Source organism: Tachypleus tridentatus, chromosome 2 (genome assembly GCF_004210375.1).
Source record: "Tachypleus tridentatus isolate NWPU-2018 chromosome 2, ASM421037v1, whole genome shotgun sequence".
In the NCBI taxonomy this organism is placed as follows: domain Eukaryota; kingdom Metazoa; phylum Arthropoda; class Merostomata; order Xiphosura; family Limulidae; genus Tachypleus; species Tachypleus tridentatus.
Genome location: NC_134826.1, coordinates 127,646,373 through 127,670,733, shown reverse-complemented (window position 1 = coordinate 127,670,733; position 24,361 = coordinate 127,646,373). Strand labels below are relative to the sequence as shown.

At 34.5% G+C, this 24,361-nt stretch overlaps 2 protein-coding genes and 1 pseudogene across 4 annotated transcripts in view; all 3 read right to left on the bottom strand.

The window, feature by feature from the left end:
* LOC143236940 (very long chain fatty acid elongase 1-like) overlaps nt 1–13,455 on the bottom strand; it is a 20,030-nt pseudogene extending 6,575 nt beyond the window's left edge. The window contains exons 1-6 of the transcript XR_013019815.1: nt 13,444–13,455; nt 12,816–12,921; nt 10,541–10,677; nt 5,786–5,955; nt 4,069–4,152; nt 917–973 (exon numbers count right to left, since the gene is read on the bottom strand). The product of XR_013019815.1 is annotated as a very long chain fatty acid elongase 1-like (transcript). The remainder of the gene's footprint in view (nt 1–916; nt 974–4,068; nt 4,153–5,785; nt 5,956–10,540; nt 10,678–12,815; nt 12,922–13,443) is intronic.
* LOC143245069 (very long chain fatty acid elongase 7-like) overlaps nt 1–24,361 on the bottom strand; it is a 75,948-nt gene that overhangs the window by 42,835 nt on the left and 8,752 nt on the right. The window lies entirely within an intron of this gene.
* On the bottom strand, nt 9,197–24,361 carry LOC143236937 (very long chain fatty acid elongase 7-like). Its single transcript, XM_076475647.1, has 7 exons — nt 24,326–24,361; nt 22,493–22,663; nt 21,070–21,153; nt 17,919–17,975; nt 12,816–12,921; nt 10,541–10,677; nt 9,197–9,826 (listed from the first exon to the last, which is right to left on the bottom strand). The coding sequence occupies exons 1-7, from the start codon at nt 24,359–24,361 to the stop codon at nt 9,638–9,640; spliced, it is 780 nt and encodes a 259-aa protein (XP_076331762.1). The 3' UTR covers nt 9,197–9,637.

Genomic DNA, 24,361 nt, shown 5'->3' with positions numbered 1-24,361 from the left:
TATCAGAGATGTGTTAAAGAGAGTGGTCCTGTTAAACATACCAAATAGTATGTATTATATTTAATATCGTTATATTTTCTTGGACGATTCAAGTATTCTTTTAGTTGTTATGAATTATTTTGTATTTTCATAAACATTAGATGTAGGTGGTACTGTAGATAAATTAACTGCTACTAACTCGACACAGTTTGAACTGTAGCACATGTCTTCGTGAAATTGTCACAATCACTGATAAAACTTTCCTCTGAAGTTACTTGGTTGTTTAACGGATTTTCATTAACCTAAAGAAATGTTAAGAAATCTGATGTAGTACTGATGTTACGTTTTGCAAAGATAATCAATTCTATAACAGCAGTTCAAGCCTTCTTGTTACTTTCTCAGAGTAAGACATGATGTATAATATACTTATTGTTATTTTCAATAACACTGATGGTTAGACTATTCAATATATCAAGTTCACTTCTAGTTTTCCTCTGAGTAAATAACTTGCTATGACTGAAAGCCTAATATTATACACAAATTTTTTAGATATATATGGACTGATTTAAGTTGCTTACACATATATATATATATATATTTTTTCAACAATTACTAATATTCATAATTTAATTTCTGTAGTGCACATAGGTGTATAGAAGACATTTTAACAATAGAAAAAATACTTTAATTTTATTGGCCGCTCAATGTTTTGCTTTATTGCTTCTTCTAAAACTGTAGTTAACAAACAGTACTACCTGCAGCTAACGTTATAAATTCGATTATTTAATCCAAAGAGTTGTATGTATGGGTAACGTACTATAAACTAAATAACGCGTTACTTTTCTGCTGATAAAAAGATATTTTGAAATCGTATTTTATTCGTTATTATAGATAGGTACTTAAGTACGAGTAAGTGTCCTATTTTATTGATACTTACAGTGTCCAGAAACTCGGCTATTTTCAGTAGAAGATACCACCAGCCCAGTCTTACTAACTACGTGGAAGAAAATAAATTACATGATAAGTGTTAATATATAAATATCGTAAATATTTACCCCTACTATCCTACGTTACCTTAGTTTTTATAAATATTGTTCGATGTGATGAATTAAAATATTCTTTCGTTTTATTTGTATGTTTGTATGTTTCATATGTATTGTATTTCTCGCTGTAACACAACTTTTCTATATATGTTATATATTTTACATTTCCATAATATATAGATGTCTCAGTGTTTTGTTTATACATTGCTTACGTTTTAAACTATAAAAACAGTTTTTCCTTTGTTATTGTTTTGAAATAATCATGTATTACTTCTCTATCTATATCTCTCTACGTATGTCCACTGCTGGGACAGCGGGAAGTGTAAGAATTTATAATGCAAAATCAGGGCTCAATTCCCTTCGGTGGACACAGCAGATAAGCCCGATGTGGCTTTGCTATAAGAAACACTTTATCTACGTTAAACTCTGTATTTCTTGTATTCTTTGCTCAGTTCCAGTATATTTCAGCTCCGTGATCCAGTTTTTGCTGTTCTTACAATTGTAATTCAAGATAACTAATTGGAACTACTTTCATATTTATGAATCTTGTTTTGTTTTCTTCATCACCTGAAAGTTCTTACTGATATAATTTTGTCACCGTATCGAGATCCTATCAGTTTAGACGTCTTTTGTAGAAGCATTCTATGGACAAATCTTTCTATCATACTTAGCTCAAACTGCCTCTGATTCCGTGTTAGAGCATTGTTATGATTAGTTTTGTTTCTTTGTGTGTTGTTAAACACAAAATTACACAATAAACTATCTGTACTTTATTCACCACCAGTATCGGAAACTACTTTTTTGTGTTATAAGCCTTCAGACTTATTGCTGTACCACTAAGGGAAGTATTGTTTAATGTTCTAACAATATTTACGCTTACATTCTCAACGCTTGATCTTCTAAAGAAATCAGTGCTTTGTTATGTAACGTAACTATATCTTTTGAAGATTTCATGATGAATATGTTGTGGAAAAGGTATGTTTCATAATGTGACATAGAATCAGTTACTGCCGCCTCTCTTTACTGAAAACACTTTGTTATTTATCATCACCACACTTGCATAACTTAACCCTCAATAGTCTAGTGTAGTGTAGTTAAGATCATTAAATCAAGATGTCAGAAGGTCACCAGTACTTTGAAATAACCTTTCAAAACAATAAGAATATAAAAAACAGCAACTAAACATTACCTTTCACATCCATATAGTTGTAATATTCTAAGGTACATTTACATGGTAGAATAATTTCATCTTTTTACAGAATCAAGCAAACAATTTTACAAGTTTACAATTTTATATGTTTTTAGAAGGCTCAGTAAATTATTCGACACGTGTTTCGTATATACACCGCTGGCCAAAATCTTAAGGCTAATAAGCATAAAACATAAAGAAAAAAATACGCATTTTGCCTTGTTAGAATCAACCACTTATTTGAGTAGAGCTACGAAAGGTGAAAGTAAGAAAAGGGAAAATAAAAATAAGAAACTTTTAGCAATTAATAGGAAAATGTGAACACTATAAAATTAGCCTTAGTACAAGCTGGTCAAAAGTTTAAGACCATACTGAAATGAAGCGTTCGTCGGTAAACACCTAACGAAATCAAATCGTCATTTGTGTTCAAACATTAGCGTTGTCAATATCTCCCACTGACATCTCCTGTGTTACATTGGGTAAAAACATGACAAAGGCTAAAAAGTTGACAGAGTTTGAACGTAGCAGAATTGTCGAGCTGCAAAAGCAAGGTCTCTCTCAACGTGCCATCGCTGGTGAGATTGAGCTTAGTAAAACTGCTGTTGCAAATTTCTTAAAAGACCCTGAAAGATACGGAACAATAATTTCAAGTGGTCGGCCCAAGAAAATTTATCCGGCGCTGAGCAGTAGGATTCGATGGATTGTCCGGCAAGACACCAGCCGATCGTCGAACCATGTTAAAGCTCTCACGGACACAAAATGCAACTCAAGGCCAATAAGACGGCATATACGAGAGAAAAGCTTTAAAAAACCGTACACGTCTTCAAAGGCCATGCCACGAGACAGCTCGATAAAACTTTGCTGAGAAGCACCAAACATGGAACGTAGAAGAGTGGAAGAAGTTTTTGCTTTCTGATGATAAAAAATTTAACTTGGATGGTCCAGATGGCTTCCAGCGTTACTGGCACGATAAGAATATCCCACCGGAGACACTTTCTATACGACGCTGTGGAGCAGGTTCCATCATTATCTGGGGTGCTTTCTCCTTCCATGGAACAATGGAGCTTCGGGTAAAACAGAGGAGTGAAACAGCAGCTGACAACATTGGCATGTTGGAGAGAGCATCCTTATTGACTGAAGGCCCCCCCCCGCTTATGTGGAAATGGCTGGATCTTTCAACAGGACAACGCTGCAATCCACAGTGCTCTCAGGACAAAGGACTTTTTCATGGCGAATAACGTGATTCTTTTGGACCATCCAGCGTGTTCGCCCGAACTGAACCCCATTGAAAATTTTTGGGGGTAAATGGCAAGGGAAGTCTATAGAAATGGAAATCAGTTCCAAACAGTTCATGATCTTTGTGAAGCCATCTTCACCACTTGGAATAACATTTCAGCCAGCCTTCTGCAAATGCTTATATTGCCATGCCAAAGCGAATGTTTGCAGTTATTCGCAATGACGGCGGGGCAACTCATTACTGATACCTCTTTCTGGGCACTTCCTACCCTGTTTAGGACTTCTTTTTGGTATGGTTTTAAACTTTTGACCAGCTAGTATTTAAACTAATTTCATAGTGTTCCCACTTTTCCTATTAAAAGTTAAACAAGTTTTTTATTTTTATTTTCCCTTTTCTTATTTCCATCTTTCGAAGCTCCACTCAAATAAGTGGTTGAGGCTAAGAACGCAAAATGCATATTTTTTCTTTATTTTCATGAGCCTTAAGATTTTGGCCAGCAGTGTATAATACATATATTACTTTATCATTTGGTTGCTGTTCAAGCATACAAACGAACAGTCAATACCTTTCTCCACTAAACATTTCGCGCCATTATCACACAAGACTTGTTTTCTCCTTACCTTCATTGTTTCTGGATCCGTTGCATAACTGATAGGCTCACACACCCAGTTGAACTTCCCAGAGAGATACGACATGCTTCCACCCTGCAGTAGCAATTGATACTAAATCGTTAAACACTAAGACATATTTATAAGTTAGACACAACATTTTAGATTTGTAGTGGAACGCTATTAACAACGAACAAAATATTTATAAAAAAAAAACGTTAAAGTATCATAACGATTCTGAAATATCCATATTTAATATCTACGTCGAAAAAATATTAACTCTGCAATCTGAGGACACGCATTTCCAGATATATTTTATGGTTATGTGAAAATTAAATGAAGTTGTGAAAGATAAAATACGAAACAATTACAAATTAATATCAATTGATAGCCAGAGAAAGACCTAACTTACATATCATCAAGTAATTGAGAGATTGAAAGAAGTTGAAACAGCATAATATTGGAACTAAACTATGTTCTAAATTAACCTATTAACGTGTGATTTAGAAAACAGACTAGAAGCGTATGGAGTTTGTATATTTAGTACATTTTTCATAGCGCTGCATGTATTATTTTATCTACCTCCAGAACCAGCATTATAGCCATTCTTGAGCCCGAAGCAAGATTATTAGCAATAAGTAAATGTGATATAAATCGTATTACAGAAAGGTGGGGTACGTTCGTTGAGGGTTTATTTTTACTTCATACTGAAGATTCATTCATAAAAATCTCTATGTAGGTATTGAACACCAGGGGGCCTTAGAGTAGGGTTTGTGAAACATTTCGAAGACACGCCTTTTTATTACGTAATACACTTTACTTTCTTCCTTGTTATATATATAATAATAACAAATATAATATTTATATTATGAAAACAAGACTGTTTGTTTGTTTGTTTGTTTTGGGAATTTCGCACAAAGCTACTCGAGGGCTATCTGTGCTAGCCGTCCCTAATTTAGCAGTGTAAGACTAGAGGGAAAGCAGCTAGTCATCACCACCCACCGCCAACTCTTGGGCTACTCTTTACCAACGAATAGTGGGATTGACCGTCACATTATACACCCCCACGGCTGGGAGGGCGAGCATGTTTAGCGCGACGCGGGCGCGAACCCGCGACCCTCGGATTACGAGTCACACGCCTTACGCGCTAGGCAATGCCGGGCCGAAAACAAGACTGAAATACAGTGCGTCCCCAAGAAATTGCATGTCCCACAGAATGAAAACAACTGCTTTGGCCAACTGCGTTGCCTGTACATTACCTTACTGTCAAACAAAGCTTAATATTTATAAATTAAATCCTCAAACTAATAACATTACCACCACAGTCGTATTCAACAAATTATTGCGTGACCTGCTGAGTATTTTAAGAACCAACTAATCACTTAGTATAAAATACCAGTAGTGCTTATCAAGGGAGAGTAGAAGGAACTGTAACCACATAGCGAGGGGAATCACTTATGTTTCCGATATTAATTGAAAACAGGCATTACGTAAGCAACAAAAAATTTCAGAATGTCATTTGCGCTTAAAATTACTATTTTCACAAGTTTGTGCAGTAATTTCTTCCAATGTTTCCACAAGACACCGTGACTATATAAAATTATATATTCCCTGGACCGTATACTAATTTACTTGTTCTTATGTTTAGGTTCTTGATTAAATTATGTGATTTTCCCGTTTTATTTTGAGCCAATCGTGTTAGTTTTGAGACGGAGTAAAAACATCTTACGTAGATGAAAAAGAAAGCGCTAAGAACAACTTGGGCTATATTGTAGAATATGATGATTTTTTTATCTCAAAGGGTTTTCTATTTTTCATCCATGCAGGACCCAGCACTTTAACGAAGTAAACGTAGAAAGCGATCAGTGTCAGTATAGGGAAAGGTGATCCTAAAAGCGGCTATTCGCTGGTTCGAGGATCTGGAAATCAGAAAAGAAATAGTTTAAGTTTAGGTAATTTAATTCAGTTTGGTGACAAAAAGTTAAAGAATTAATATACATGTATATAATTTTTAAAAACATGGATTTATAATGCTAAAATAGAAGTAAATATTAAAAAGAAAGTGACATATTTCTGGAAAGCGAAAAACAAATGTTTTCATCGTCGACTAAATCATCGGTATCATCAGAGAAGGATAACGTGTTTTAAACGTTGCTGTTATCACAGGGTAAAGCGCTGTATACGTCCATTTAACAAATAAATCAATGTTGCACTTGAGAAGCGAGATGAAATGTTCATGTCCAATGCTCGCATCTGTCTGATATTCAAAAAAAGTGATTTGTTAGTTAGTTATCACCATTAGATTCCATCTAGGAACATAGGGGAGCAATTGCTTGCGGATTCTGCAACAAGTATTTAAGTGAGTAGGTTGTTAGCCCACTGCACCGAGCCGTCCCTAATTTAGCAGTGTAAGACTAGAGGGAAGGCAGCTAGTCATCACCACCCACCGCCAACTCTTGGGCTACTCTTTTACCAACGAATAGTTGGATTGACCGTAACACTCCCACGGCTGGGAGGGCGAGCATGTTTGGCGCGACGCGGGCGCGAACCCGCGACCCTCGGATTACGAGTCGCACGCCTTACGCGCTTGGCCATGCCAGGCCTAAAAGTGTTTGTGAGTTGATTATTTATTGATGTTATCTTATTAACATTTCAGTTAAGCCACATTAACATCTGAATAAATAGAAAACTAAAAAAAACCTATTTCATATTTCGTAGGGCATGGCATGGCCAGCTGGTCAGGTGTGCTCGTTCGCAATCTGCGCTCCGTGGGTTCGAATCCTATCACACCGTGTTTGGTCGCCCTTTCAACTAGTACATATAACCCTCGTACAGCTTTGCGCAAAATCCAAAGAAATATTAACTATTTACATGCATTTTAAAATTTTGTTTGATTAGTTACTATTTACACAGATATTTGAATTACATTTAACAAGTGACAGTTTTATGGATTGCTTGTTTGTTTGTTTGTTTTTGAATTTCGCACAAAGCTACTCGAGAGCTATCTGTGCTAGCCGTCCCTAATTTAGCAGTGTAAGACTAGAGGGAAGGCAGCTAGTCATCACCACCCACCGCCAACTCTTGAGCTACTCTTTTACCAACGAATAGTGGGATTGACCTTCGCTTTATAACGCCCCCACGTCTGAAAGGGCGAGCATGTTTGGCGCGACGGGGATGCGAACCCCCGACCCTCAGATTACGAGTGGCAAGCCTTAACACGCTTGGCCATGCCGGGCTCTTATGGATTGCTAGGTTAGACTTGGCAAGTAGCTATTTTCATAGATTTTTGAATTACACTAGGTTACAATGAAATTGCCTTTTATATATTACTAAACATCGTGCTTGTGTGATTTTTTTCACATTGCTAGATTATGCTTGCTGAGTAATAATTTGTACGGCTTTTAGAATTATATTCTGAGTGATCGTTTATGTGAGAGTACTCTTGGTAAGTATTTATTTTTGAAAGCAGTAATAACAAATACAAATATTAAAATTCATGAAGGGTGGTTCTAGGAGCTTTATTTGAGAGGTGGAGCAAACAGAGTAGTTGAAATTAGAGCGAACATACCACCCCTCTAGATGTTCGATTTAAAAAGTGTGAAATTTCACGTGTGTTGCAATGGTGTTTATTTTATTTTAAGTTAGTTCACTGTTTGAAAGAAACGTTTACCATAATTAATTAATAAGTTTAATACGTTGACGTTTACTAACTTATACAATGATACTATAAAATAACTGTTAAGCGTTAATCATCCTTTTATTAATAAATGTTCAATTTCATTAGTGAATGTCAGTTGACGATAGGGGAGCAGAGCTTTTCCCCACTGTACAAGCCCCATCCACCAATGCCCTTTTTAATAACGACACAATGTATTCTTTCATGTAGACGTAATTATGACCTTGGACACAGTGGTCACGAAATAAATGATAGATTAAACTCTATTTTCTTTCTTGAATGCACAAGTTTTATATTTGAAAATGTGCATTATTTCGAAATACAGAAGAAGACTGTTTTATTTTCATCTCGAATGTTTTGTTTAAGCTTCTAACTTTCTTCTCTCTTAATTCAATAGAGCACTGACTTGACAAAAATACTTCTTAACAAGTACTGAGATAAGAACAGGTAAAAATATGTGATTAGGACCAAAGATCAGCATTTTCTATGTGTTAGTTACCGACATTTCGTTGCGATTTAAAAATGTGTTTTCAGTATTATTTGTTTGTTTCAGAATTTTCACGTAAGGCTACATAACAGACATTTACGAAAATTCCGTCTCTCGCTTTGAATTTATAAGAACAGAGGGTCAACAACTTTCAAAGACAGTTCTTTGGCTACCTTTACATGCTTGAATCAAAGCAATCACAATTTCGACTATCTATTGTTTCCTTTGGACGAGTATTTTTGTTATATACATGAAACTTCAGTCTACTTTCTCCTGTTTTTAACCCGAAACCTAAATTTGAAATTCTTGAAGGGAACAGTAATAAGCAGTTTGATCTGATGACCACTTAATGTAACAAAGGCTTACTTTATTTACTTAAACCAGTTTTGAATTTCATGAAATTTCTTTATTTTACATGAAATATCATTCAGAGTCATATAGCACGCATTTAGTTCGCTCTACCATTATTCACGAACTTTTCAGAAAAGTTTCAACCCTAAGATTCATCAAATGTAAACCCTCTTGTGTGTTGTGAAATGTGGAGTGAACTATTAGCAGAGTTTTAAGAAGTGTTTCCTTGCTGAGTATTGTGGGTTAAGCAATATGGAAATGTAATAACGTGGAGAAAAACGTACAAAACATTTTGACGTTAGTATTGTAAAGAACTAAATACATGGATGAAAAATATACTTTCTTTTCTTTGTAAAGCGCAAAAAAACGATGATTTTTGCTGTACCCATCGTAACACTCGAACTCTGAATTATAGTTATATAAGCCCTGGAACTTATAACTGAACCACTGAGAGGCGGAAATGAAGAATCAAATATTTAGTAAAAACTTGATCAAGACTCACAACAAATTTAAATTATATTTACATTTGTACAAAATATTCAGTATAATTTCAAAGCACAACATTTATTAAATCTCGACAACTTTTAACTGCTTTTACTAACATTCATGTTGCTTTTCGTTGGCAGGAAGCTACATAATAGACTATTATTTGAGTTTTATCACCTGCGAAGAATCGAAGCCCAGTTTTTAGTACGTAAACTTACAGCTGACATTATTATTGTTATTCTTATTTATTCCAAAAATAAAATTGTTGGGTAAGTTGGTACACTAATGTGTTTATAGAAAGAGAACAATGGAACCCACGAAAGAAAGTTCAAACAGTTTATTTAAAAAACACATCAGTAAAACCAAACAGCTAGTTCAAGGGTGGAGATTTTACTAAATGTTATTTTTTGGTACGATTCACGCGTTTCAATTAAAAGTTCGTAGCAATGTAAAGTCAATAATGAACAAGATTGTCTGGCATGGGCAATTGGTTTGGGTGCTAGACTCGTAATCTGCGGGTTCGAATCCCCGATCACACCAAACGTGCTCGTCATTTTGGTCCTATTTTGGTTGTCATGATTCTAATTTTTCTTCTTTAAGACACCGTGATCATGATCTTCCCTTTTGACATAACTGTCGATGTAAAAGTTGAAAAACGTCACAAAGAAGAAAATGGTGTGTGCAAGAATAGTGAATGCAAAACCAAGATGGAAATCACATCCAGAAAATAGTGGGACGACGGCGTGAAGTCCAATGAGCACAAATTGAACCTGTGGAAGATATAAGGTATAAATCATGGACATTCGTCTCTTCAAGACGAACCAACTAATACCATTATTATTACTACTTACGTTACAAAGTAACATACGAAACCATGCTATAAGAAGTGTGAACAAAATTCCACGCATTAACAACACTATAAATTACAACGATAAAGCGATATTTAGTGAAACAACTAGAGAAACAACTTCTCCACTAAATACAATATTTCCATTACAATTTTACTTTAAAATTGATTAAAATTGACATTGAAATTTAATAATAACAATTTAAAAATATTTACGATGTTGTTGAAGAATATGATGTTTGCTTTGATGTCACTCAAACCTAACTACAATGATCCAACATCATTTCTTTGTTGTTGAGCACAAAGATACAAAATGGACCACCTGTGATCATCCAATCAAATGTATCAACACTCGCGTTTTTGCGTTATAATTCCTCAGACATAAAACTCAATGTTAAATTTGAAATTATCATATATCATTCTTATTACATGATTCAGAAAATCGTATCATGGTTCAGTTTTATTATATATCTCAAAAACTTACATTATTTCTAAAAATAAATAAATAAATATTATATTAGTGCTTTTTAGACAAACATAAATATGTTTTAAAAATTTAAATATTCATTCGGCTTAAGGATACAATTTGATAAAACAACAAAAATAGATATTTTGCCATTGCCAAGACATGTTTTACCATTTCTATAATGGTAATAAACTTCTTCCACCATAAATTCGGTTTCGTTTGAGGTCTCAGAGCGGCCAGACAGTAGTAAGCATACATTATCATATGAACGAAGGAGTTTACAAATGGAAAAAAGACGTTTTGTCCACCTGGAAAATAAAAGTAGTTCACAGGTATTATTTAGGTTCCCGTTTTCTTCTTTCTAAAGCTTTTTTCTATTATAGAAGACGTAATGATCTCTACTAAAGCATTCTGATTATACAAATGTTTTCGCAGTTTGAGTGAGCACAACATTCGACAACATAGTATATAGTACTATCAAACTGGGTTGTTAACTACCACTAAATATTCAGAAAATTTTATCCCACCGGTTTTTCTCGTTAACTATTAACTATCATTATGTATCCTGTTGATCTTTTTCTCTTACCCTAAATTTTCATACTACTTACCATTGGTACCCTCACACTATTCTCTCAGCTGATTAGTTATATCTATTACTGTTAATTCTAATAATTAGGTGGTATGCAATCCTCTCTTACGTGACTAGTTATATTTCCTTTAATTAATTTGTTAAGGCTTTCTTCAGTTTATTCCCCAGGTTATTAGTTAAATTTCCTTTTGTTAAAGATAACTAGATATTCCCCTGCAGTTCCTCTCCACATTGATTAGTTATCTTACCCTTTTCAAAATAATTTCTATCTTCAAAAAAAATATGATTTCGACATATAGTTCAACAACAAACAATATATGAGAGTAAAGTAGATTCTACGAATTCCATCACATCAGGGTCTAGATGTTTTAAAAATTAACAATAATTGGCTTGAGATGCTCTGCCACAAAATGCTCGAAGTGGCACGAGGTAAATCTCATGCAATCTCATCTACTTTGGGAGCAAATAAACACACAATGAAAACAGAATGTTCGCGACATTAATCCAGTTTCTAAAAAAAAGTTCCTCAACTGAGGTATTCAAGGATGTTACTGTCCCCATTCGCCCTCCCTCGCAACGATTTTCGTTTGTTACATTTGTGAGATATTTAAATTTCTTCTGCTGGATTTTGTCTTACGTTGTTCAGCGAATTTGAAGGCTTGTTGTAATTCAGAGAAATGCAAAAAAACAGAAACACGTCCGGAGGGCCCAGGGCAAACAAACACATATCGATAATTACTGGAATGTTGAAGATTATTAATTCTGCGCTACACACCGCTTGGACTTAATACACACCTATGTTGTTTACAGATATGTTTATCGATGTACGGAGAGTCAATTATGTATGTATGTTTGTTTTTTGAATTTTGCGCAAAGCTACACGAGTACTATCTACGCTAGTCGTCCCTAATTCAGCAGTGTAAGATTAGAGGGAAGGCAGCTAGTCATCACCATCCACCGTCAACTCTTGGGCGACTCTGTAACCAGCGAATAGTGGGACTGATCGTCGTATTATAAGGTTCTCATAGAAGAAAGGCCGAGCATGTTTGGTGTGACGGAAATTCGAACCCGCAACCCTCAGATTACGAGTCGAGTACTTTAACCATTTGGCCATGCCTGACCTGTTATATATGTGTTTCGGCGTATTGTTTGTTTACTTAGAGTTGTAATAGCAGATCAGATTAAAGCGTTCCAAAAATATTCACATTAGACGTGGCTCTAAAAACTCGAAATGGCCGCAAAGTTCAAAGAAATATTAGTACAAAGTAAGGCATCATGAGTGGCTCATTATCCTTTATTTACTGTAAGGTACTCCGTAAAATTATTTGAATCAACTGTAGTACATTATTAATTTAAATTTCGCTAAATCGAATATTTCCACTTCTGAATAATATTACTACAAGTGTCAAATAAGGTCAAAAGAAACGAGGACGTAATTAATACGCTTAACTATAAAATTATATTTTATCAAAGAAGATCCAAGAAATATTCACATAAGTATTTTGATGAATTAATGGTTCATTTTTCTAGGTTTATTTTTGGTGACTAAATAAACCACCCACAGAACGATGAAGGCTTAAGGACCTACACACGTGACTATAATAAAACGTGTATTGAAATATCAGTCATTGGATAAGAATAATATTACTATTACTAGGAAATTATCCCAGTTCTTTTTTTCTTCTTTTGAAGGACTTGGATAAAAATTTAGATCCACATCTAATGCACAGCTAGGAGCAGACACATAATTTCTTGCGACTGAAATTTAACTCAAAACATTAATTTATAAATTTTCTCTAGAATGTTTAAGAAACACAAATGCTGCTGTTACTTAAGAAGAAACAAAAAGTTACTTACCTGCACCAAATTTCATACCAATCCAAACACCCCATGCAATTAAGGAATGGTGAGTCACGTGTAGTGCTGAAATGTGGGTAAACTTCTTCCTCAACAGGAAGAAAATCTGGAAGAAAAATTAGAAACAAGAACAATGATCTGCTGAAATTGCACAACTTTAATGATAAAAGAAAAGACTGGGAGGTGGACTTCAGATACGTAACATGGTTCGAATCTGGTACAGAATTGCCGTGTTGAAACAATTTATACCACGAACAACGAGAATGCTAATAGAAATTAGGAAATTAATATTTTTCTTTAGGATTCATAACTTTGGCCTCTTTGCGATATTCTTTTTTATTATCTTCCGGAAGCTAATATTGTTTCAAATTCATTAACATGACGATCGTTTCTAGACTTCAAAATTTATGAACTAAACTATGGAGACGGCTAAGTGAATAAACTACATGACCGCTGAATATTTCAATCCTTTATATTTGATTATAAATTAGATATACGTTGTATTTTGAAGAATAATTTGTATTTTCGACTCGTGTGGTATTAACAGCTTGCTGGCTTAATTTTGGGAAGAGGCTACTCACGTTAGACAAATATTTATAGGGCTTACATGTTATCGGAATACACTCACTGAATCAAGCATTTTACGTTTGCTTCTCAGTTTCTTTTCATTAAAAGTTATTAATTATAAATTTTTAGTTGAAACAAAGAAAGGAGGTTAACACTTGCTGGTAATTAATAACTTTCGTTTTACTTGCCTCTAGAAAATTACAAGGTAAAATTTTTCGTTAATAATTGTTCTTTTCTACGGCTTAATTGAAAAATCTGTTCTTGTGTTGAGGGAAACATCTTGACTGTTATCTGCTAATATCCTGATTAGGTGTCGTGTTTTGTGTTGGAACTGTGGTTAAAAGAAAACTGTGGTGTTTGATTAGGTTGCATATTTTCTTTAAAGGGTGTGTAACACGTTCATTTTTCTTATTCAGTACTGTAGTACTTAATAGCAGGGATCGCGATGAAACAAAATGGCGGCCATTAAAATATCCTGTTTAAAACTACGAATAGAATGTCTGAATATTAACAATGACTATTCAACAGAATATGCTGGGCAAAACTAAAACTTAGTGTACTTATAAAGCTGTCTAAATTGCTATATACGTGTTTTTTCGAGATGATCAAAATTTCACTATTTCAACGAATTTTAATTGAAGTAAGTGGCTTTCCAAGCAAGAGACAGTAAAAGTGATAAACATTATATCTCTCTCTCCCTATTTTGTTCACAGAACTCTTCAGTGTAGGATTTTAATGATACCTGGCAAATGGAGGTTAGGGTTGATAGACGATGTATAACCACGGCAATGTCAGTTCTGGACATTATATCCCTCATTATAGCCTGTTCGCTGGGATACTTTCAATTGGTGCAGCGTGTTTTATTTTCGTTTCGGCTTTTTATTGATTACAAAACATTAATCAGAGGTTTGGAGTTGCTGTTTCTTAAGCAGTCCTTTTTTTAGATTCTGTTTCATTTCACGTAACTCTTAGTATTAATATTGTTTTGGAATTTCGCACAAAGCTACTCTAGGGCTATCTGTGCTAGCCGTCCCTAATTTAGCAGTGTAAGACTAGAGGGAAGGCAGCTAGACATCACCACCCACCGCCAACTCTTGGGCTACTCTTTTACCAACGAATAGTGGAATTGACCGTCCCATTATAAAGCCCCCTCAGCTGAAAGGGCGAGCATGATTGGCGCGAAGGGGATGCGAACCCGCGACCCTCAGATTACGAGTCGCACGCCTTAACACGCTTGGCCATGCAGTATTAATAGTCTCTTGGTATATATATTAATATAGTTTACACCACTGGTAACTCTATGTCACTTATTTGTTAACATTTGTAAAATTACTTATTGGCACTACAATGTCTTTTAACAGAATAACCTAAGTTAAGTTAAGCTGTTAGATCCAGTTACAAATCATTTCAGCTTGGCATGTGAATAATGAGGTCGTCCAGTTGATGAAGTTGTGTATTTTAATCTTACAAATGTTGGTGAAAACCAAGTTCTGCTAACACTAACTGTGTATACCCAAAGTATAAAATCATATTTAGATAACGTAAGAATTTACGACCGCGCAACGGTGATAGGTGTATGTTATAATGTACTCTCAATAAACTAACTTGGCACATAAAACAACGTTGTTAGGCTAAAGAAAAACGTCCTTCTTTGATTAATATATCACAAAACGTTATTTCAAAGCATACATTATGTTTACAACGTTGGTTTACTAATATTACCTTACAAAATAATGTCATTTTTTAAATTGTCAGAAAGCCCTGGAGCAAGCGAAATGATACAAAAAAAAAAACCTTTACAAACTAAGAAACGCCTCTACGTTCTTGGCCCTATTTCTCAACTTTATTTCTAAAACCAATTGCCCTATTTCTTTCCCCCTCCTCTTTACCTGGAGCCACATGTGGCTGACCTAAAACCAAAACCTTGTTTGTTAAACTGGATGGAACAAAAAGATGATTAAAGTTAAACCATAATAAAACAATGTACCTGCTAGCTTTATTTTATAAAAATGAGTTTAATTTTACTTGTTTATGAAAATACCATTTTCAAATTTTGGAAGAAGCTATTTTAAAAATGTTTTTGTCAAACTGTTTAAAATTTAAATTTTGGAACACTCTCTTTTTATCGTTTCAAAGAATTACTATTTGACACATAACTTTACAATTTGTTTATATTGATCTTATGATTTATTTTAAATGCATTTGAAAAAAAACTTCCGTTTCTTTCTACACCAGTAATTTGAATATATGTATGACTTTTTTTCCCCAGTTCTCACACATGAATTGTTTCATTCTTTACCATTTTAACTTTCCAAAAGTGAATGAATCACTATCGATATAAATGTACTTTTTGAATGTTTGAAATAAGCAAAATGAAGATAAGGGTATGTGTTTTTATATCATCCATCTGCGCATAAACAACAAAATGCAGAGTGTTGTGCTGTAGCAAAGCTCTTGATGTAGGTACGGTTGAACAGGGTTCGAATCTATTTGAGCGTCACATAACATTCCCACCATTTTAAGCCGTGAGCCGTTTCAAAAGTTAAGAGTAAATCCCCAAATGTGGATGATGGGGTGGTGGGGTATTTATTAGTATCTGTGTGTTTTTATCGAACTCCTGGTTTTAGCGTTGTAAATCAGTAGACTTACCGCTGTACCAGCGGGTATTTATTAGTGATTGACTGCCTTCCTTCTAGTTGTTAGTTCTACGCTATAAGTACTGTTAGTTTTCTCACAGGTACAGAGTACAAATACATAAAAAGCTGTTAAAGTACGATTTCATAACAACAAATACCAAAGTTAACCTTGACGCTTCTTGGTCACGTCAAAATATTATGATCTAACTGAAATATTGTATGTTAAGGATGAATTATAATTTATTTTAGTAATAGATTTATTTTTAAGAAAACGTAATTTATTAATAAAACAAAACCCGAACTTTATAAATCAAAGCATCTATAACGTTCGCGCTTTTCTTTATAATTAACTTTTATTTGATACCTATTTTAACCGTCAGAAAAAATTTCAGTATTTTTTCAAAAGAAAATAAGAATATTGTGATGTTACTAATATTTTATCACGATAATCTTTACCTCGGCTTTATATTATGGATACGCAACATATACCTCTTTTAAGCGAATTAAAAAAGTGAACGCTGGTTTATTATCTCTTGTAGTCAACCTCACGTTCACATAACATACTCTTTGTTCGTGACCTAAAATTGTTAGTTTTCCATTCAAATGGAGTTTTATAATAATATGTAATTAAATAAACTGCTGATATGCGACTAAAGATATAAATAATATTAATAACAATGTATGTGTACATATATCACTCTTCTTTAAATGTTTACAAGTAACCGAGTGTTAACAAATTATTCAACATTACAAGACTGGTAATAGAGCTCACAAACCCATTTCCCATGAATGAGCTTTCTTACTGAACGTTGTCAACACACAATTCATTTAATTTTATGGAGTATTCAACAAACTTATTTCTACTGATTGCGGTTTGAAGAGGTTTAAACAGTGTCACGTTCTTTCAAACTTCAGTTTTCTCACAATATTTTACTTTACTCATAACTTCCTGTAGCCAACTCTATGTGTTTTTATATCAGAGATGTGTTAAAGAGAGTGGTCCTGTTAAACATACCAAATAGTATGTATTATATTTAATATCGTTATATTTTCTTGGACGATTCAAGTATTCTTTTAGTTGTTATGAATTATTTTGTATTTTCATAAACATTAGATGTAGGTGGTACTGTAGATAAATTAACTGCTACTAACTCGACACAGTTTGAACTGTGTCACGAAGCACATGTCTTCGTGAAATTGTCACAATCACTGATAAAACTTTCCTCTGAAGTTACTTGGTTGTTTAACGGATTTTCATTAACCTAAAGAAATGTTAGGAAATCTGATGTAGTACTGATGTTACGTTTTGCAAAGATAATCAATTCTATAACAGCAGTTCAAGCCTTCTTGTTACTTTCTCAGAGTAAGACATGATGTATAATATACTTATTGTTATTTTCAATAACACTGATGGTTAGACTATTCAATATATCAAGTTCACTTCTAGTTTTCCTCTGAGTAAATAACTTGCTCTGACTGATAGCCTAATATTATACACAAATTTTTTTTAGATATATATGGACTGATTTAAGTTGCTTACACATATATATATATATATTGTTTTTCAACAATTACTAATATTCATAATTTAATTTCTGTAGTGCACATAGGTGTATAGAAGACATTTTAACACTAGAAAAAAATACTTTAATTTTATTGGCCGCTCAATGTTTTGCTTTATTGCTTCTTCTAAAACTGTAGTTAACAAACAGTACTACCTGCAGCTGACGTTATAAATTCGATTATTTAATCCAAAGAGTTGTATGTATGGGTAACGTACTATAAAGTAAATAACGCGTTACTTATCTGCTGATAAAAAGATATTTTGAAATCGTATTTTATTCGTTATTATAGATAGGTACTTAAGTACGAGTAAGTGTCCTATTTTATTGATACTTACAGTGTCCAGAAACTCGGCTATTTTTAGTAGAAGATACCACCAGCCCAGTCTTACTAACTACGTGGAAGAAAATAAATTACATGATAAGTGTTAATATATAAATATCGTAAATATTTACCCCTACTATCCTACGTTACCTTAGTTTTTATAAATATTGTTCGATGTGATGAATTAAAATATTCTTTCGTTTTATTTGTATGTTTGTATGTTTCATATGTATTGTATTTCTCGCTGTAACACAACTTTTCTATATATGTTATATATTTTACATTTCCATAATATATAGATGTCTCAGTGTTTTGTTTATACATTGCTTACGTTTTAAACTATAAAAACAGTTTTTCCTTTGTTATTGTTTTGAAATAATCATGTATTTCTTCTCTATCTATATCTCTCTACGTATGTCCACTGCTGGGACAGCGGGAAGTGTAAGAATTTATAATGCAAAAATCAGGGGCTCAATTCCCTTCGGTGGACACAGCAGATAAGCCCGATGTGGCTTTGCTATAAGAAACACTTTATCTACGTTAAACTCTGTATTTCTTGTATTCTTTGCTCAGTTCCAGTATATTTCAGCTCCGTGATCCAGTTTTTGCTGTTCTTACAATTGTAATTCAAGATAACTAATTGGAACTACTTTCATATTTATGAATCTTGTTTTGTTTTCTTCATCACCTGAAAGTTCTTACTGATATAATTTTGTCACCGTATCGAGATCCTATCAGTTTAGACGTCTTTTGTAGAAGCATTCTATGGACAAATCTTTCTATCATACTTAGCTCAAACTGCCTCTGATTCCGTGTTAGAGCATTGTTATGATTAGTTTTGTTTCTTTGTGTGTTGTTAAACACAAAATTACACAATAAACTATCTGTACTTTATTCACCACCAGTATCGGAAACTACTTTTTTGTGTTATAAGCCTTCAGACTTATTGCTGTACCACTAAGGGAAGTATTGTTTAATGTTCTAACAATATTTACGCTTACATTCTCAACGCTTGATCTTCTAAAGAAATCAGTGCTTTGTTATGTAACGTAACTATATCTTTTTGAAGATTTCATGATGAATATGTTGTGGAAAAGGTATGTTTCATAATGTGACATAGAATCAGTTACTGCCGCCTCTCTTTACTGAAAACACTTTCTTATTTATCATCACCACACTTGCATAACTTAACCCTCAATAGTCTAGTGTAGTGTAGTTAAGATCATTAAATCAAGATGTCAGAAGGTCACCAGTACTTTGAAATAACCTTTCAAAACAATAAGAATATAAAAAACAGCAACTAAACATTACCTTTCACATCCATATAGTTGTAATATTCTAAGGTACATTTACATGGTAGAATAATTTCATCTTTTTACAGAATCAAGCAAACAATTTTACAAGTTTACAATTTTATATGTTTTTAGAAGGCTCAGTAAATTATTCGACACGTGTTTCGTATATACACCGCTGGCCAAAATCTTAAGGCTAATAAGCATAAAACATAAAGAAAAAAATACGCATTTTGCCTTGTTAGAATCAACCACTTATTTGAGTAGAGCTACGAAAGGTGAAAGTAAGAAAAGGGAAAATAAAAATAAGAAACTTTTTTAGCAATTAATAGGGAAAATGTGAACACTATAAAATTAGCCTTAGTACAAGCTGGTCAAAAGTTTAAGACCATACTGAAATGAAGCGTTCGTCGGTAAACACCTAACGAAATCAAATCGTCATTTGTGTTCAAACATTAGCGTTGTCAATATCTCCCACTGACATCTCCTGTGTTACATTGGGTAAAAACATGACAAAGGCTAAAAAAGTTGACAGAGTTTGAACGTAGCAGAATTGTCGAGCTGCAAAAGCAAGGTCTCTCTCAACGTGCCATCGCTGGTGAGATTGAGCTTAGTAAAACTGCTGTTGCAAATTTCTTAAAAGACCCTGAAAGATACGGAACAATAATTTCAAGTGGTCGGCCCAAGAAAATTTATCCGGCGCTGAGCAGTAGGATTCGATGGATTGTCCGGCAAGACACCAGCCGATCGTCGAACCATGTTAAAGCTCTCACGGACACAAAATGCAACTCAAGACCAATAAGACGGCATATACGAGAGAAAAGCTTTAAAAACCGTACACGTCTTCAAAGGCCATGCCACGAGACAGCTCGATAAAACTTTGCTGAGAAGCACCAAACATGGAACGTAGAAGAGTGGAAGAAGTTTTTGCTTTCTGATGATAAAAATTTAACTTGGATGGTCCAGATGGCTTCCAGCGTTACTGGCACGATAAGAATATCCCACCGGAGACACTTTCTATACGACGCTGTGGAGCAGGTTCCATCATTATCTGGGGTGCTTTCTCCTTCCATGGAACAATGGAGCTTCGGGTAAAACAGAGGAGTGAAACAGCAGCTGACAACATTGGCATGTTGAGAGAGCATCCTTATTGACTGAAGGCCCCGCTTATGTGGAAATGGCTGGATCTTTCAACAGGACAACGCTGCAATCCACAGTGCTCTCAGGACAAAGGACTTTTTCATGGCGAATAACGTGATTCTTTTGGACCATCCAGCGTGTTCGCCCGAACTGAACCCCATTGAAAATTTTTGGGGGTAAATGGCAAGGGAAGTCTATAGAAATGGAAATCAGTTCCAAACAGTTCATGATCTTTGTGAAGCCATCTTCACCATTTGGAATAACATTTCAGCCAGCCTTCTGCAAATGCTTATATCGCCATGCCAAAGCGAATGTTTGCAGTTATTCGCAATGACGGCGGGGCAACTCATTACTGATACCTCTTTCTGGGCACTTCCTACCCTGTTTAGGACTTCTTTTTGGTATGGTTTTAAACTTTTGACCAGCTAGTATTTAAACTAATTTCATAGTGTTCCCACTTTTCCTATTAAAAGTTAAACAAGTTTTTTATTTTTATTTTCCCTTTTCTTATTTCCATCTTTCGAAGCTCCACTCAAATAAGTGGTTGAGGCTAAGAACGCAAAATGCATATTTTTTCTTTATTTTCATGAGCCTTAAGATTTTGGCCAGCAGTGTATAATACATATATTACTTTATCATTTGGTTGCTGTTCAAGCATACAAACGAACAGTCAATACCTTTCTCCACTAAATATATCGCGCCATTATCACACAAGACTTTTTTTCTCCTTACCTTCATTGTTTCTGGATCCGTTGCATAACTGATGGGCTCACACACCCAGTTGAACTTCCCAGAGAGATACGACATGCTTCCACCCTGCAGTAGCAATTGATACTAAATCGTTAAACACTAAGACATATTTATAAGTTAGACACAACATTTTAGATTTGTAGTGGAACGCTATTAACAACGAACAAAATATTTATAAAAAAAACGTTAAAGTATCATAACGATTCTGAAATATCCATATTTAATATCTACGTCGAAAAAAGATTAACTCTGCAATCTGAGGACACGCATTTCCAGATATATTTTATGGTTATGTGAAAATTAAATGAAGTTGTGAAAGATAAAAAACGAAACAATTACAAATTAATATCAATTGATAGCCAGAAAAATACTTAACTTACATATCATCAAGTAATTGAGAGATTGAAAGAAGTTGAAACAGCATAATATTGGAACTAAACTATGTTCTAAATTAACCTATTAACGTGTGATTTAGAAAACAGACTAGAAGCGTATGGAGTTTGTATATTTAGTACATTTTTCATAGCGCTGCATGTATTATTTTATCTACCTCCAGAACCAGCATTATAGCCATTCTTGAGCCCGAAGCAAGATTATTAGCAATAAGTAAATGTGATATAAATCGTATTACAGAAAGGTGGGGTACGTTCGTTGAGGGTTTATTTTTACTTCATACTGAAGATTCATTCATAAAAATCTCTATGTAGGTATTGAACACCAGGGGGGCCTTAGAGTAGGGTTTGTGAAACATTTCGAAGACACGCCTTTTTATTACGTAATACACTTTGCTTCCTTCCTTGTTATATATAATAACAATAACAAAGCTAATATGAATATAATAAAAACAAGACTGAAATACAGTGCGTCCCAAAAAAATTTCATATCCCACAGGATGAAAACAACTGCTTTGGCCAACTGCGTTGCCTGTACATTACCTTACTGTCAAACAAAGCTTAATATTTATAAATTAAATCCTCAAACTAATAACATTACCACCACAGTCGTATTCAACAAATTATTGCGTGACCTGCTGAGTATTTTAAGAACCAACTAATCACTTAGTATAAAATACCAGTAGTGCTTATCAAGGGAGAGTAGAAGGAACTGTAACCACATAGCGAGGGGAATCACTTATGTTTCCGATATTAATTGAAAACAGGCATTACGTAAGCAACAAAAAATTTCAGAATGTCATTTGCGCTTAAAATTACTATTTTCACAAGTTTGTGCAGTAATTTCTTCCAATGTTTCCACAAGACACCGTGACTATACAAAATTATATATTCCCTGGACCGTATACTAATTTACTTGTTCTTATGTTTAGGTTCTTGATTAAATTATGTGATTTTCCCGTTTTATTTTGAGCCAATCGTGTTAGTTTTGAGACGGAGTAAAAACATCTTACGTAGATGAAAAAGAAAGCGCTAAGAACAACTTGGGCTATATTGTAGAATATGATGATTTTTTTTATCTCAAAGGGTTTTCTATTTTTCATCCATGCAGGACCCAGCACTTTAACGAAGTAAACGTAGAAAGCGATCAGTGTCAGTATAGGGAAAGGTGATCCTAAAAGCGGCTATTCGCTGGTTCGAGGATCTGGAAATCAGAAAAGAAATAGTTTAAGTTTAGGTAATTTAATTCAGTTTGGTGACAAAAAGTTAAAGAATTAATATACATGTATATAATTTTTAAAAACATGGATTTATAATGCTAAAATAGAAGTAAATATTAAAAAGAAAGTGACATATTTCTGGAAAGCGAAAAACAAATGTTTTCATCGTCGACTAAATCATCGGTATCATCAGAGAAGGATAACGTGTTTTAAACGTTGCTGTTATCACAGGGTAAAGCGCTGTATACGTCCATTTAACAAATAAATCAATGTTGCACTTGAGAAGCGAGATGAAATGTTCATGTCCAATGCTCGCATCTGTCTGATATTCAAAAAAAGTGATTTGTTAGTTAGTTATCACCATTAGATTCCATCTAGGAACATAGGGCAGCAATTGCTTGCGGATTCTGCAACAAGTATTTAAGTGAGTAGGTTGTTAGCCCACTGCACCGAGCCGTCCCTAATTTAGCAGTGTAAGACTAGAGGGAAGGCAGCTAGTCATCACCACCCACCGCCAACTCTTGGGCTACTCTTTTACCAACGAATAGTTGGATTGACCGTAACACTCCCACGGCTGGGAGGGCGAGCATGTTTGGCGCGACGCGGGCGCGAACCCGCGACCCTCGGATTACGAGTCGCACGCCTTACGCGCTTGGCCATGCCAGGCCTAAAAGTGTTTGTGAGTTGATTATTTATTGATGTTATCTTATTAACATTTCAGTTAAGCCACATTAACATCTGAATAAATAGAAAACTAAAAAAAACCTATTTCATATTTCGTAGGGCATGGCATGGCCAGCTGGTCAGGTGTGCTCGATTCGCAATCTGCGCTCCGTGGGTTCGAATCCTATCACACCGTGTTTGGTCGCCCTTTCAACTAGTACATATAACCCTCGTACAGCTTTGCGCAAAATCCAAAGAAATATTAACTATTTACATGCATTTTAAAATTTTGTTTGATTAGTTACTATTTACACAGATATTTGAATTACATTTAACAAGTGACAGTTTTATGGATTGCTTGTTTGTTTGTTTGTTTTTGAATTTCGCACAAAGCTACTCGAGGGCTATCTGTGCTAGCCGTCCCTAATTTAGCAGTGTAAGACTAGAGGGAAGGCAGCTAGTCATCACCACCCACCGCCAACTCTTGGGCTACTCTTTTACCAACGAATAGTGGGATTGACTGTTACATTATAACGCCCCCACGTCTGAAAGGGCGAGCATGTTTGGCGCGACGGGGATGCGAACCCCCGACCCTCAGATTACGAGTGGCAAGCCTTAACACGCTTGGCCATGCCGGGCTCTTATGGATTGCTAGGTTAGACTTGGCAAGTAGCTATTTACATAGATTTTTGAATTACACTAGGTTACAATGAAATTGCCTTTTATATATTACTAAACATCGTGCTTGTGTGATTTTTCACATTGCTAGATTATGCTTGCTGAGTAATAATTTGTACGGCTTTTAGAATTATATTCTGAGTGATCGTTTATGTGAGAGTACTCTTGGTAAGTATTTATTTTTGAAAGCAGTAATAACAAATACAAGTGTGTTTACCTCATTATATTCATTTACATTCACACAGAGTTTCAGCACTTTATGTTATAGTAATTTTAGAATGCTACCACGACGTTACAACCTATTTCACAACGTCCAGCCAT